The sequence below is a fragment of the Entelurus aequoreus genome, linkage group LG10, assembly GCF_033978785.1.
Source record: "Entelurus aequoreus isolate RoL-2023_Sb linkage group LG10, RoL_Eaeq_v1.1, whole genome shotgun sequence".
Classification (NCBI taxonomy): Eukaryota; Metazoa; Chordata; class Actinopteri; order Syngnathiformes; family Syngnathidae; genus Entelurus; species Entelurus aequoreus.
In genome coordinates this window covers 34,393,250-34,409,837 of record NC_084740.1, presented here as the reverse complement: position 1 = coordinate 34,409,837, position 16,588 = coordinate 34,393,250, and the positions used below count along the sequence as shown (strand labels likewise).

General features: G+C 37.0%; 1 protein-coding gene across 1 annotated transcript in view; it reads right to left on the bottom strand.

Moving 5' to 3' along the window:
• The window catches only part of supt5h (SPT5 homolog, DSIF elongation factor subunit), a 39,198-nt gene extending 25,902 nt beyond the window's left edge, over nt 1-13,296 (bottom strand). Inside the window, exons 1-2 of the mRNA XM_062060582.1 lie at nt 13,113-13,296; nt 12,827-12,925 (exon numbers count right to left, since the gene is read on the bottom strand). Coding sequence (XP_061916566.1) covers nt 12,827-12,907 — 81 coding nt within the window. The 5' untranslated portion in view covers nt 12,908-12,925; nt 13,113-13,296. The remainder of the gene's footprint in view (nt 1-12,826; nt 12,926-13,112) is intronic.
• Nucleotides 13,297-16,588: the final 3,292 nt, after the last annotated feature.

Sequence of the window (16,588 nt, the reverse complement as noted above, 5' to 3'; positions counted from 1 at the left end):
TTACTCAATATTTACAATTTTACACTTTTCACTATTTTGTTACACTTTATTAAGCATTTCTTACATATTTTTTTATTTTTGCACCTTCATTTAAAGAGGTTATTGTTAAGTGTTCAATGTGATTTTAGAATTTTGTTTACGTTGACTGAGTGTTTTCCATGGTTGTGTTGACATTTCCTTTCCTTTCTGCCCTAATAGCTGAGATAATTATAATCAGAGGAAGGTTAATTACATTTGAAATAAAAATGTTGACATTTAATAGATTTTCCTCCTGGTCCTTATTTTCCATAGGTCATAAAAAACATCATTAGCAATTTTGACCGATATAAAACATAGTGATACAGTTTTCAGCCAAATTGCCAGCCCAATGACTCACCTCCTTTTTCTTACAACGCTGCATCCATGTCAGGGATGCATTGTAATGGAAATTTTAACCGATACTGATAATTTGCAGACCTCTACAACCGAGAACGTTCAATGATATTTGTACAAGATTTTGTGAAAATAAATAAATTTAACAATTCAAACTTTTGCCCAAAATGTATACACTAGGGATGCAACGATAAATTGTATAATGATAAACCGCGGTACAACTTCCGATGGTTACTATAGGTGTTTTGAATTAAAAATGATTGTAAAACCATGGTTGACAACCACACTTTGATAAACTCACGGACTGCTCATTGCACTGCTCATTTATTGGAGACGCAAGCTGGCGCAGGCACGCTTAAAGGCTAACATGAATTCAGACGGCATTAAAGTATTTCCCCATTAAAAAAACGACATCCCCCCATCTTAAAAAAAACCAAAACACATTACTGTCTGAGCAACTAAGCTATTGAATTGTGCACATTGAACCAACAGGCTGTGCTCTCTTCACACAAAGCGATCGATCAATACTTGATGAAATAACGACAACAGGAAGTGAACTCGCGTCACGTCACAAACTGGAAGTGAAGCGCCCCAACACCCGCCTTTTTCTTTCACATAAAAACCCCTACTAAAACTGCAACAAATTAAAACAGAAGAAGATCAACATATTTAAAAACTCCAATGGGAAAAAAAAAGGCTCTTAAGAAGCCAGAACATAATTATTTAATGTTTCTTCTGCCAAGAAAGTATATTACGTGCCAAATTTGGTGTGTGTATAAGTACTTTTTGAGCAGAGTCAACAACATCGTAATAATAATGATAACTGTGGTATGAGATGTTCTTAACGTTACATTCATAGTATACAAAAAACATACAAATCTATTGTAGGGATAAGGATTATGTCAACTGATATTTATAGACTTAATTTACTATACTTTAAGTGCAAATACACGTCCTTCTATATTACTGACCCGTGCAAATAATTATAATTATTGCGTACGGCAAATTTTTTTACTCTAATTTATTGACATTTCAACCTTTCAGCAAACAATGTCAAAATACACTATACAAAATCCACAGCATTCATTTTTGTGGTCTTTTTATACTGGCAATTTGCATTATATAATATAAACTAATGGTATGTTTATAATTTGTCAGCTTGCAAAAAAGTGCCCTCTTTTCTTTTAATCAAAATAAAAGGGGAACTGCACTTTGTTTGCCTATCATTCACAAAGACAAGAACACATGTTTTTTCCTTTTTTATGCATTCTAAAAAGTAAATACATGCGATCGAAAGTCTGATAACATGTAAGTCGCTGTGTTATGCTTATAAGTCGCATACAAAAAAACATCCAAACACCCCCATTAAGGTTATATATGCATGCTGTAAGTATATGTGTAATGTAGAAACGGTCACATTTATAGTAACATGTACTATTCACATATTTTTCTCATTTTAAGCATATGGCGTAGAATTAATTTGACAGACATCACTACATACGCTTTTTCCTTCGACAAAATCACTGATTACTACTCACTGCAAACATCATGAGAGCCAACCAACATGATAAAACATCACTTACTGTACAATGTCTGCTGTTATTAGGATGCCGACTGCTAGGATGTTGATATATTCCCATTTGGATAAAGACTGACTCATAATCCTCGCAAAGAAAAAGGGAGGTGCAGGGTTTCCCCTTAACTGCCACGATGTGAAAAAAGCAATACAATTATGCAGGATGAAGGTTGAGCTGTAATGCCACTAGCTTAATGCTAATGTACAATGGACTAGTTTATTGACAAGCTCAAAAATTAGCATTGCCAATCGCAGGGCACAGATAGACAATCATTCACACTCACATTCATAACTATGGACAATTTACTGTCTCGAAGTTTTTGGAATTTGGGAAGAAACTGGAGCGCCCGGAGAAAACCCACACACAGCGTAAAGTTAGACGTTAATGTCAAAAGACTTCAGGTAGTTTACAATGGCTTGATCAAGAAATGCATGAAATAGCTTAAAATACCCCTCTCTTCAACTTTCTCTCCTTACTTTTGCCGGGTGTCAACTCGTTTAGGTGCGCGACCAGCTGACGCATTTCTGACAGGCGATTTAGATGCACGTTCCCCCCCCCAAAATAAAGCAATGAGGAACGTTTTTATGATACTTGAGCTGTTTTTCAAACTTATTATAGCCAACAGTACGTAAATAATAGACTGTATACGGTACATCTATTCATAAATCATTTAAATTTGCTTTCATGTTTAAAAAAACACGTTTTCATGGGGAAAAAAAGAACAAATATTTTGAAGGTGTGGCGGCAGTAATCTTGCTGATCGTTTACATGTAGGCCATTTCCGAGTCTAAATTGGATGCCAAAATTGACCAACTTGACAAATTATGTCCTCAACCTTCTACTACCAAGGTAAGGAGGCATTATTTATGATCCAGAATAAACTTTCATGACCATCGAGGCGAGAAAGCAGCTCACCAGCTGGTGACGTCAATATAACAGCAACAAGCTTGTTAGCTTTACCTGTGACCATGCGCCACTAAAATATATTTGTCTGCCTTAGCGCTTATAATAACAATATCACTGATACTTGGTTAATATTCAGGTTAGGAGATGTAAATGGAGTATTGTTGGCCCTTTTTGGATGGTTATTTTAATAGAAGACCTCCCATAACTTCATTGTAAGCGGGCTTCTATTTACGGGTTGGAGTGCATTACAAAATATATATACGTCTTCTTGGTTCTCATTGTGAACGATAGGCAAAATTCCCCCCGAAAATGCAGTTCACCTTTAAGTTAAATATATTAAGTTATTCAAAGTTTTAATGTTGTGCTTGCTGTTATTTTGATGTTTTTATGTATAATATAAAACGATATACAGTATATATAAAATACAAACAGTGTCCAATTGGGCGGCCTCTGTTTAAGGTCATGTCCACACGAAAACAGATACTTAATAAACGCATACTTATCTCTGCGTTTAGGCCTCTTGTCCACACGCAGACGCATGCTTTTGTCTTTAAAAACACAGATTTTTGCAAACGCTGGCCAAAGTGAAAAGATCCAAACTCTCCGCTTAGCGTATGCGTGTACACCGCACAAACGGAGACTTGTGATGACGTCATGGTTGTGAGCTGTCATTTCCAAGCTCAACAACACTGCCTTGCTGCCTTTAAACACACTATAAGAGGACTTACTGTATGATTGAACTTAAACATGCTGCTATTTTCACTCAACACTAATAAAAAAAAGACACATCAAAATGGGCTTTGCGACAATCCCGCCGGCGCTAATGACAGTCAGCTGTTTTGGATACGATCGCTGTCAAACACCCACCTGATGGGACAACTTTGACAAGCAAGACTTTTTGCTATGTGTCATAAGAAAGGTGCAACATTATCTTATGTTTTTATTCCTTGTTTAACAACAAATCATGAAGTTAACTTACGTGTCTTGCTTCCATTTTTGTAGATTGAGCCGGCGGCGCGACCGTGCTCTCGCATAAAAAGCAAACAATCAACTAAACAAAAACAATGTAGCGTCCTCCTTGTAGTGTGTAATGATGTTGAATACAATATACACTTCATTGCACATGTGCTATATCACTATGTGGATGATTAAATGCTTTATAATTCCATGAGAGTTTTGCAGCGGCACACGCACGTCCACGTGCTTTATATAGACCAGCGTTTCTCAAAGTTTGGGGCGCGCCCCACTGGTAGGGAATAAAGACATGACAGGTGGGGCGCGAGGAACGGGAGGAAATTTCACTTTAAATTTTTTTTTAAATTATTATATTCTTAGATTTTTTTTTTTACTATGCTTTCATTTTCTATACACACTGTAAATCACTTTGTGATTCTGTCTGTGAAATCCGCTACATAAATAAATGTAAATGACTTATTTTTCCTGTAGGCTTTAAATTTCTAGGTAGGAGCGAAAGTTTGACAGACATAGCAACAGTAACTAATGGGGGCGGGGCTAAGCGGAAAAAACTTTCACGCGGATGGGTAGCAGGCTAATGTGTGGACCACAATTACACAAAATGGATAAATTAGTGACTCGCACCTCAAAGGTCGTCGAGCCAGAGCCAGCGCCTGCAGAGAAACATAAATCTGACGGGCCTAATCAACCAAAAAGCCAACCGAAAAGAAAATATGATGAAGGGTATCTTGCTCTTGGATTCACGGCAGCGGTGGTGGGGGCAGAGGAGAGACCCCTGTGTGTTCTGTGTCTAAAACCGCTAGCAGCAGACGCCATTATATCCAACAAATTAAAGAGACACCTCGAGACCACACACCCCAATCACGTCAATAAGCCACTTGATTTCTTTCAAAGAAAACTGGCAGAGTACCGTCAACAGGAGAAGCGCATGGTAAAAGCTGCATCAGTAAACAGTAACGCTCAAATGGCTTCATATAGAGTTGCATACAGAATTGCACAATGCAAAAAACCACACACAATTGCTGAGCAGCTCATTCTCCCCGCTGCAATAGACATGGTGTCAGTCATGCTTGACGAGACAAGCGCAGCAAAATTAAAAGCTGTCCACTGTCAAACGACACAGTTGCGAGACATATATGCGACATTGCAAGTGATCTTGAGGAACTGTGCAGTGCAAAACAGGCTCATTGCAGCCACTAATGCTGGAGTACTGTAAAACTCATGTTCACTTTCCCTGTCTTGCCAAATGCATAGCTCCTCCTTTTTTTTTGCAAAGATTGCAAAGTGGCACTTTTATTTGATTTATTATTGAACTTGATGCTAGTTATTTGATTTATTATTGAACTTGATGCAAGTTATAACATTTTTATTTGATTTATTATTGATCTTAATGCAAGTTATAACACTTTTTTTGATTTATTATTGAACTTGATGCAAGTTATAACACTTTTTAAAAAATGTATTATTGAACTTGATGCAAGTTATTTAATTTATTATTGAACTTGATGCAAGTTATACCACAGCTGCACAGTTATTTTATTTATTATTGAACTTGATGTTATTTTATGTTATTGAGTTTGAATGTATACAACTTGATGTTACTTGATGTTCAATATTTTGAAAATGTTAAGCTTGGCATTAGCGTTCTGTTGGGGCGATGGGGGGAGGTGGGGCTTGAAAACTCCCCCTTGTCCAAAGTGGGGGATGACAAAAAAAGTTTGAGAATCACTGATATAGACACATATAGAATGTTTTAATGTAGACACATAGAATCATCATACTGGTGTGATTATATGCATCAAGTGTTCATTCAAGACTAAGGCAAAATATCGAGATACTGTATATATTGTGTATCGTAGGGCTGGGCGATATATCGATATACTCGATATATCGCGGGTTTGTCTCCGTGCGATATAGAAAATTACTATATCGTGATATTCGAGTATACGTTCTCACGCAGTTGCTTTTAGCTGCGGGGCATTAAACTGCATGCGTTTCTCACTCTTTCCTGCCTCTCCTTCTCACAGATACTTAAAACAAGCGCACCTTCTTACATACGTCACATACTGTCACTTGAGCAACGTCACACGCTCCCGCGGAGCAGACAGGTAGCGACATGTTAACGTTACAGCTAACGGTGTGGTTTGAGTGGTAATACGAGAGAAAGAAGGTGCGAATCTGGTAACAAATGGAGGAATAATTAATTCCCAAGAAAAACAGCACGGGGTCTATCGTCTGACGGGAATATGTCTTTACATCATGTCAAAATCTCAGTTCGGTGCCACACCAACTAAATGCCGAAGCAACTATTTCCACATCAACACCGTAGGACATATACTATTTGATATGCAGCTCATTTTTATGTGACACTTATTGAATTATCTTGTGTGACATCATGCACAAAAGTGCACTTTCTTTGTTTTAAACTATTGTAGTGGCGTTCTGTACAAAAAGTGCACTTTAATTTAGTGTTGTTTTGATAAGTCATCTTAGTGACATCATGCACAAAAGTGCACTAATAACTTGTTTTAAAATGTCTCTGACAATCTTGCACTTTCTGTTTTTGAAATGACATGAATGTTTGTGCCACTGCTTAATAACTGTTTAATAAATACAGTTTTAGTAAATTGACTTAGTTGTGATTTCCCTCTCTGAATGAAAGTTTAAAATGAGCATATATTAATGCAGTATGAAGAAGAATGTTTTATTCATAGAATCATCATACTGCTGTGATTATATGCATCAAGTGCTCATTCAAGGCTAAGGCAAAATATCGAGATATATATCGTGTATCATAACATGGCCTAACAATATCGAGATATTAAAAAAAGGCCATATCGCACAGCCCTACTAATAGGAGGTGTAATGGCACCACGTCAGCTATTGCTGCTTTTTTCAGGCTTCTGATTGGACAAAATGTGCATGACAGCAGGTGTATGCGTTTGTGTGTAGACATAGACGGTTTTGAAACTACACTTGTGTGGATGGAGATTGTTTTAACCCCAAACATGTGTTTTTGAAACTCTCCGTGTTCGTGTGGACATGGCCTAACACAGACCTGGGCAAATTAAGGCCCGGGGGCCCATGAAGCCCGATAAGCTTTTCAATCTGGCCCTCCCGACATTCCTAAATATTTTTTTTAGATCTTTAAGATGGAAAGTGTAGCTGCCATTATGATGTGCAGTGATGTTGTCTAATGACCGTAAGTCTTGAACTATACAAAGTATTTCAATGGTTGGAATCTGCACTTTTGCATGATATACTAGTTACTATGGTAATCGAATTAGTTACTATGCTAATCTAATTAGTTACTATGGTCATCTAAGTCACAGCAGCTCAAACGAGGCACCAAGCAGTGTGGGTGGGGAGCGTTTCCACAGCAGCCAGCCTGAAATGTGGGTGTCAGGGACAGACGCGGAAAGAGATTTTTTACAACAATATCTAAAGCTTAGTGATATATCAGATTGTAGGTGGGTTTTTTTTTACCCTTTGCGTTCATATTTTGCTGTGTTTGTTGCATTTTTGCTGCGTTTCGCTTGATTGTATAATATGTGGATGGAGAGGGGGTGTGACGTTCATATGTTGTCATTATTCAGTGTTTTATCATTCATAGTTAATATTGTAAATCCCACATTATTTCATGTACATTCTGGGTGTCTTGTACAGTAAAAAAAAAAAATTGTTTGCGGATGACTCCGCCCTACTGGTATCAGACAAGGACAAGTCACAGGTGGAGAAAATCCTCAGTGCTGAACTCTGTAGAACATGCACCTGGCTCGCTGACAACAAGCTATCCATACACTTGGGTAAAACGTAATGCATCCTGTTTGGGTCCCACATCAACCTTAAGAAAGTCAATGACTTCACTATAAAAGTAGGTGACATTGTTATCACCAGGAAAGATGAGGTCACCTACATAGGTTCCATTCTAGAGGCTAATCTTTCCTGTAATATCAACAGCCGAGATCAAAAAGGTCAACCAATGAACGAGATTTCTCTATAGAATCTCCTCTCTGGTCAACAAAAGCACCATGAAGATTCTAGCGGGAACTCTCGTTCAACCCTTTTTCGATTACGCATGCACCTCCTGGTACCCTAGCGCCTCCAAAACCCTCAAATCTAAACTCCAAACATCCCAGAACAAGCTAGTCAGATTACTTCTAGACCTCCACCCCAGATCACACCTCACTCCTACCCACTTTTTCAAAATGGGCTGGCTCAGGGTGGAGGACAGAGTAAAACAACTTGCACTGAGCCTAGTCTAAGGCTGCAGCTAACGATTATTTTTCTATCGATTAATCTACAGATTATTTTTTCGATTAATCGGTTAATCTATAGATTATTTTTTCGATTCATCTATAGATTATTTTTCCTTTTACCGATTATTTTTTATTTTATTTTATTTAAAATGAAGATGAAAAAATAAAAGTAGGCCAGTTTTTTCAAAAGGCATGGCTTTTATTTACAAAAAAAAAAGTATGGCCACTCAGTCAACATTGACAACAACATGACAAAATATTCTGTAACAATGTAAACATTTAAAACTTTTAACATTTAACAAAATTAAAAGTATCTTATTTGCTTTTTAATGTGCAAATATAAAAGTAAACATCTAGTGCAAATCTTAAGCATTTCAAAAGTAAAAGTATTGCTTATTTTGCTTTAAAATGTGCAAAAATAAAGATAAACATCCAATACAAAAAAGTGCAAAACGAAATATTCTGTAACAAAAGTGTAAACATTTCAACAAAAGTGAAAGTATTGCTTATTTGCTAAAATGTGCAAAAATAAAGATAAACATCAATACAAAAAAGTGCCAATCTAAATATTCTGGAGCACTGTAAACATTAAGTATTGCTTTTAAAATGTGCAAAATAAACATCCAGTCCAACACAGTACACAATAACCAATTCTACTCATTCCAGTGAGTGACTAACAGTTGTAATGAAGAAAGGTTAGCATGTCTACTTGCTTTGCTTCTTTTCTTGTTTACAATATTCCCAGCAGCTGAAAATAGGCGCTCAGAAGGGGTCGATGTGGCTGGAACTGAGAGGTAATTAGCCTTCACCTCAAGCCAGGACTGCGAGTGAGCTGAGCTGCAGTTTAAGTTTCTAGTAGGTCAACGGGCTCATAGTGATGTTACTAGTAGTTGACTGGGAGGTGTTTATTATCATTTGGGGAGAGTCCGCTGCCTGATGCTCACCTGCTAAACACCTATCTGCTCCACGCTGAAGCGCTGACTACATGCGCTCTGAATACGCACTGCTGATTGGCTGATAATGCTTCGTGTGTACCAATCAGATGTTGTGTGGGTGGGACAATGCTGCGTGTGTACCAATCAGATGGTTGTATGGGTGGGACAATGCTGCGTGTGTACCAATCAGATGGTTGTGTGGGTGGGACAATGCTGCGTGCTGAGACAGAGGCAGCCGCAGAAGGAGCAAAGCAACTTGTTAAGACTTTAGCAGCTAAAGTTAGCTTTAGCTTAGAAACTCGTTCGGTACACCCCCGTACCGAACCGAAAGCCCCGTACCGAAACGGTTCAATACAAAACACATAACGTTACACCCCTAGCAGATACAAATGACACATTCATGTTTTTGTGTAATGATGACAACGTATGCTAACACGGACGATTGACAAGTTGATGGTTGATGGTTTTCTTTTCAAATGTTCGTTCATAGCCGTTGTGCTGCTATGATAGGCCATTTACGCTCGACACTGTGCATACAACAACATTATTAGGCTGTGTATTGAAATACTCCCACACTTTTGACGACTTTTGGCGTGCGTTTTCCCCTCGCTCGCACAGTCTGCTTTGCGCTCCGCCATGACGGTAGTGTGACGTAATTATGCGACGCGTCGACGCACAAAAACGGCGTCGACGTATTTACATAACCGATGACGTCGACTATGTCGACGCGTCGTTTCAGCCTTAGCCTAGTCTATAAAATCCACTACACCTCCCTGATACCGAAGTACATGTCAAACTACTTCCTCAACGTAAATGACCGCCATAACCACAACACCAGGGGGAGCTCCACTAACCACGTTAAAGGCCTACTGAAAGCCACTACTACCGACCACGCAGTCTGATAGTTTATATATCAATGATGAAATCTTAACATTGCAACACATGCCAATACGGCCGGGTTAACTTATAAAGTGCAATTTTAAATTTCCCGCTAAACTTCCGGTTCGAAACGCCTCTGAGGGTTGACGTATGCGCGTGACGTCAATCATTGAAACGGAAGTATTCGGACACCATTGAAGTCAATACGAAATAGCTCTGTTTTCATCTCATTATTCCACAGTATTCTGGACATCTGTGTTGGTGAATCTGTTGCAATTTGTTCATTGCATTATGGAGAAAGAAGCTGAGCAAGCAAAGAAGAAAGTTGTCGGTGCGAAGTGTCTATTTTGCGAGGGAAGTCAGCAACAACACGTACACAGCCGGCGCTTCTTTGTTTACATTCCCGAAAGATGCAGTCAAGATGGAAGAACTCGGACAACAGAGACTCTTACCAGGAGGACTTTGATTTGGATACACAGTTGCGATAACGTGAGTACACAACTGCGCTTCCAAACATTTGATCGCTTGCTATAACTAGCTCGAGCTAGTAGCTAGGAGCTAGGAGCTAGCATTAGGATTAATTTGTGGCATATTAAATATAAGCCTGGTTGTGTTGTGGCTAATAGAGTATATATATATGTCTTGTGTTTATTTATTGTTGTAGTCATTCCCAGCTGAATATCAGGTCCCACCCGCGCGCTTCCAAACATTTGATTGCTTGCCCGTACGTGCGTGTCATGTACGTAACTTTGATTAAATACATAAGCTTTATGAACCTTGGGTTAGGTGAACGGTTGTTTGGGCTGAGTGAGTGTGTGTGTTATGCAGGTGTTTGAATTGTATTGGCGGGTTATATATACGGGATCCCGTCCATATTACCCGCTCGAGCTATAACTAGCTCGAGCTAGTAGCTAGTAGCTAGGAGCTAGCATAACAAACACCTAGGTGTTTTTATGCGGGATTAATTTGTGGCTTATTAAATATAAGCCTGGTTGTGTTGTGGCTAATAGAGTATATATATGTCTTGTGTTTATTTACTGTTGTAGTCATTCCCAGCTGAATATCAGGTCCCACCCGCGCGCTTCCAAACATTTGATTGCTTGCCAGTACGTGCGTTTCATGTACGTAACTTTGATTAAATATATAAGCTTTATGAACCTTGGGTTAGGTGAACGGTTGTTTGGGCTGAGTGAGTGTGTGTGTTGTGCAGGTGTTTGAATCGTATTGGCGGGTTATATATACAGGATCCCGTCCATATTACCCGCTCGAGCTATAACTAGCTCGAGCTAGTAGCTAGGAGCTAGCATAACAAACACCTAGGTGTTTTTATGCGGGATTAATTTGTGGCATATTAAATATAAGCCTGGTTGTGTTGTGGCTAATAGAGTATATATATGTCTTGTGTTTATTTACTGTTGTAGTCATTTCCAGCTGAATATCAGGTCACCCCCGGCTCTCACAGCATCTTCCACTCCCCACTAGTCCTTCACTTTCACTTTCCTCATTTAAAAATATTTCATCCTCGCTCAAATTAATGGGGAAATCGTCGCTTTCTCGGTCCGAATCTCTCTCACTTCATGCGGCCATCATTGTAAACAATAGGGAACTTTGCGTATATGTTCAATTGACTACGTCACGCTACTTCCGGTAGGGGCAAGCCTTTTTTTATCAGATACCAAAAGTTGCGATCTTTATCGTCGTTGTTCTATACTAAATCCTTTCAGCAAAAATATGGCAATATCGCGAAATGATCAAGTATGACACATAGAATAGATCTGCTATCCCCGTTTAAATAAAAAAAATTCATTTCAGTAGGCCTTTAAACCCAGATTCCAATCTAACACAGGTCTTAACTCATTCTCTTTCTATGCCACATCAATATGGAATGCGCTCCATATAGTGTCACAGTGGCTTACACTTGCATCGCATCTCATAGACTTAACAGACTGTGCCCAATATTTTCACAAAGATAAAATAAGTCATATTTTTGGTTCATTTAATAGTTAAAACAAATTTACATTATTGCAATCAATTGATAAAACATTGTCCTTTACAATTATAAAAGATTTTTACAAAAATCTACTACTCTGCTTGCATGTCAGCAGACTGGGGTAGATTCTGCTGACATCCTATGTATTGAATGAATAGAGAATCGTTTTGAATCGGGAAAATATCGTTTTTGAATCCAATCGTGACCCCAATAATCGATATTGATTCGAATCGTGGGATACCCAAAGATTCGCAGCCATAATAACAAACAAACCTAACCCCCCCTCCACATCCCGGATTGTAAATAATTAAATGTATATACCCTGATGATTATCTTGTGTGATGACTGTATTATGATGATATTATATATCTGTATCATGAATCAATTTAAATGGAACCTGACTTAAACAAGTTGAAAAACTTATTCGAGTGTTACCATTTAGTGGTCAATTGTACTTCACTGTGCAATCTACTAATAAAAGTCTCGATCAATCAAAAAACAACAACATTACATTCCGTTTTTAAGGCGGTCTGTCATAAAGTTTTTAGCATTCAATCAGATATTATTGTGAGGTTTTGTATCAGTGTTCCTAAAAAAAGATATACCGGACCCCAGACACATTTTGTTCTCTTAATTTGGCCCCCCGAGTCAAAATAATTGCCCAGGCCTGGCCTAACACAATGCGGTGGGTTGCCAGTTGGGCTTGTTTATCTCGTTACGTCTGGCAATACCAAATATTTATATCTGCACGAACCGTTTGCAAAGGTACGCCGAAAGAAAGTGGGCTAAAAATGCGATTGTGGGGCAAAACTGAAAGCAAATTATATCAACAACATTCTTATCTAGACCACGAAGAAATGTATTACATGTAGATAATAAGCATAACGAGTCCCCTTTAACTTATTAGTTGCAAGGCGGTTAGCGTGAGACTACCTCTTCCACCTCCTCCGCCTCTCCGTCGCTGCTGCGCTCACTCTGGTTGTCAGAGAGGTCGCTGTCTTCGCTGTCGGACATCTTCTCCACCCGGAATGACTGAAGAAAGGACGAATAAACACAGCAGCCATGACGACAACTTGCATTTTAACGCAGCCTGCTAGGCTAATGCTAAGCTAACAACCCTCGCGAGGCCGAGCTAGGGCCACCATGTTGTGGATGGCGCTATTGTTACTTTCCAGTTCGCTTAAAAAAACGTGCTGTTCACTTGGGAAGTTTTACTTACCGGTTTTAATTATTAGGTTGTATTCGCTGTGTAAAATAGGTGAGAAATGTCGCTTTTTTGAATCACTCAGACGACTCTCGCGTATCCAGTAGACTCGCAAGATTTCCGGGGAACTGGCTAGTCTCGCGTGACTTTGGGTGGCTGATCGCTGGATAGACAGGAGGTCTCACTCCGGTCAACTATTTCTTTTTTTAAAAAGGAAATCAACAAAAAAGACGAACGTCGGGTCAGTGTATGTTTTTAATTAGGGATGTCCGATAATGGCCTTTTTTGCCGATATTACGATATTGTCCAACTCTTAATTACCGATACTGATATCAACCGATACCGATATATACAGTCGTGGAATTAACACATTATGCCTAATTTGGACAACCAGGTAAGGTGAAGATAAGGTCCTTTTTAAAAAAAAAAAAAAAAGATAAATAAATTAAAAACATTTTATTGAATAAAAAAAGAAAGTAAAACAATATAAAAACAGTTACATAGAAACTAGTAATTAATGAAAATGAGTCAAATTAACTGTTAAAGGTTAGTACTATTAGTGGACCAGCAGCACATACAATCATGTGTGCTTACGGACTGTATCCCTTGCAGACTGTATTGATATATAATGTAGGAACCAGAATATTAATAACAGAAAGAAACAAACCTTTTGTGTGAATGAGTGTAAATGGGGGAGGGAGGTTTTTTGGGTTAGTGCACTAATTGTAAGTGTGTCTTGTGTTTTTTATGTTGATTTAATAATAAAAAAATTTAAAAAACGATACCGATAATAAAAAAAACGATACCGAGAATTTCCGATATTACATTTTAAAGCATTTATCGGCCATCGACATCTCAATTTTTAATGATTACATTTTTGTGTATGTATGGTATGTATATGTATATGAAATATACATATATATACATACATACATATACATACATATACATACAGTATATATACATACATATACTGTACATATACATGTATATGTATATGAAAAAACATGTATGTGTATATGAAAAAAATAAAATCTCTGACACGGATCCTGCATGCATGATCTTTTTAAACAATACTTTTTATTATTTTTTTTTTTATTGAACAACAAACATACATTTATAATTCACACAAAACTCAAGGCACTTTCAACATCAAGGAAAGAAAACAAAAGCAAATACAGATAGAGAAATAATACTAAAAAATATGAAAAAAACAAAGACAAAAAGGGCTACCTAAATCACTTTAAATGTTTTTAACAAGGATATCAATTTAAGGGCTTTTTTACTCTTAATCATTCTCCAAGATTTGATTGATAAGTGTAATCCATTAAGCCAATTAGAAAATGTAGGCCTTACTTTCATAAATCGACATTTATGTAGAAACAATTTGGCCTGTAGCATAATAATCCCCTCAATTTCCCCCCCAAAATGGATTAACTGGCTGGAATATAAAGACAATATAACATACATCCATAAACGTGGATGCATATGCAAAAGTGCTATATATTTATCTGTACAGTGATCTATTTATTTATATCTGCACCTTATTGCTTTTTTATCCTGCACTACCATGAGCTAATGCAACAAAATGTTGTTCTTATCTGTACTGTAAAGTTCAAATTTGAATGACAATAAAAAGGAAGTCTAAGTCTAATAATGTTGACAAACATTTCTATGTTACAGTCGTTCACAAAAATACCAAATGTGATCTCTTCTATAGAGAACGGGGACATCTCCACACCCTTGTCTCTCAGCCAATCTCTGATCTCCTCCCAAAACACATGTACACTCTCACATTCCACAAACAGATGATTGACATCCTCTACAGCTCCACAGATATAACAGCCATCAACCTCCATGTTAAATTCAAGTTTCAAAAAACCCTCTGAAGGGTATATTTCATTAATAATTTTAAATTGTATTTCTTTAATTTTGGGAAGAATTGGGTATGTATATATATATATATATATATATATATATATATATATATATATATATATATATATATATATATATATATATATATTGTCCTTATTTTCCTTAGATCAACTTTTGTTATTTTTTAAACAATACTGTTTTTTCCCCAGCAGGCCAGCCCATTGGCTCAACTTTAAATTAACAATTTCCGGTTCCGGTGTCGAGATATGAAAAAAAGTTTAAGTCCCTTGTTTCATGAGGTGCTATTTGGATTTACACTGTATGAAAAAAAAATTTCAAATACATTTTACATTTGCAACCTCATTATAGTATTGGCTAAATTTTGTATTCATAAATGTAAGTTTCTCAATACCCGGTCTGTTTTTTGTGCCTTTAAAAAAAGAATTAGAACTCCACTTTAAAACGCTCTCTACCTCTAACAACCAAAAAGCTGTGAAAACGATGATGCTGAGCTCCAAATTTGGGTTATTTACGGAACTTGTGTGAGCCTATGGCTTTACATTTTGTTACATACAAATATTTTGCATTCTATTTTAGTTACTTTATTGAGTTTACAACCCCCTGGCACTGTTTTGTACTGTTTCTGTACTTGTTTAGACTATTATTATTTCTTGATGGTATGTAAATGTTGCATATTATAAATAAAGGTTAATAAAATAAAAAATAAAATAAAATAATAAAATAAAAAGTCCCTCGTTTCGTTTCTGTTGACTGGTGATTTTAATAGGGATGTCCGATAATGGCTTTTTGCCGATATCCGATATTCTGATATTGTCCAACTCTTTAATTACCAATACCGATATCAACCGATACCGAAATCAACCGATATATGCAGTCGTGGAATTAACACATTATTATGCCTAATTTGGACAACCATGTATGGTGAAGATAAGGTACTTTAAAAAAAAAAAAAAGAAATAAGATAACTAAATTAAAAACATTTTCTTGAATAAAAAAGAAAGTAAAACAATATAAAAACCGTTACATAGAAACTAGTAATTAATGAAAATGAGTAAAATGAACTGTTAAAGGTTAGTACTATTAGTGGACCAGCAGCACGCACAATCATGTGTGCTTACAGACTGTATCCGTTGCAGACTGTATTGATATATATTGATATATAATGTAGGAACCAGAATATTGGTAACAGAAAGAAATGGGGGGAGGGAGGTTTTTTGGGTTGGTGCACTAATTGTAAGTGTATCTTGTGTTTTTTATGTTGATTTAATAAAAAAAATAAAAATAAGAAAACCGATACAGATAATACAAAAACCGATACCGATAATTTCCGATATTACATTTTAACGCATTTATCGGCCGATGATATCGGCAGGCCGATATTATCGGACATCCCTAGATTTTAATTTTTGTATTACAAAATATAAAATGAATCAACCAGTTTCTTAGATATTGTTTATGCTCTTCAACACCGAAAAAGAAATGTATTGTATTTTGTGTGAATGCACCAAAGCATTCACATGTATGGTTTTGTACACCAAAATTCATTTATTTATTACTATTCTTCTTCTCCAGATTTTGGCACGCTCTATCTT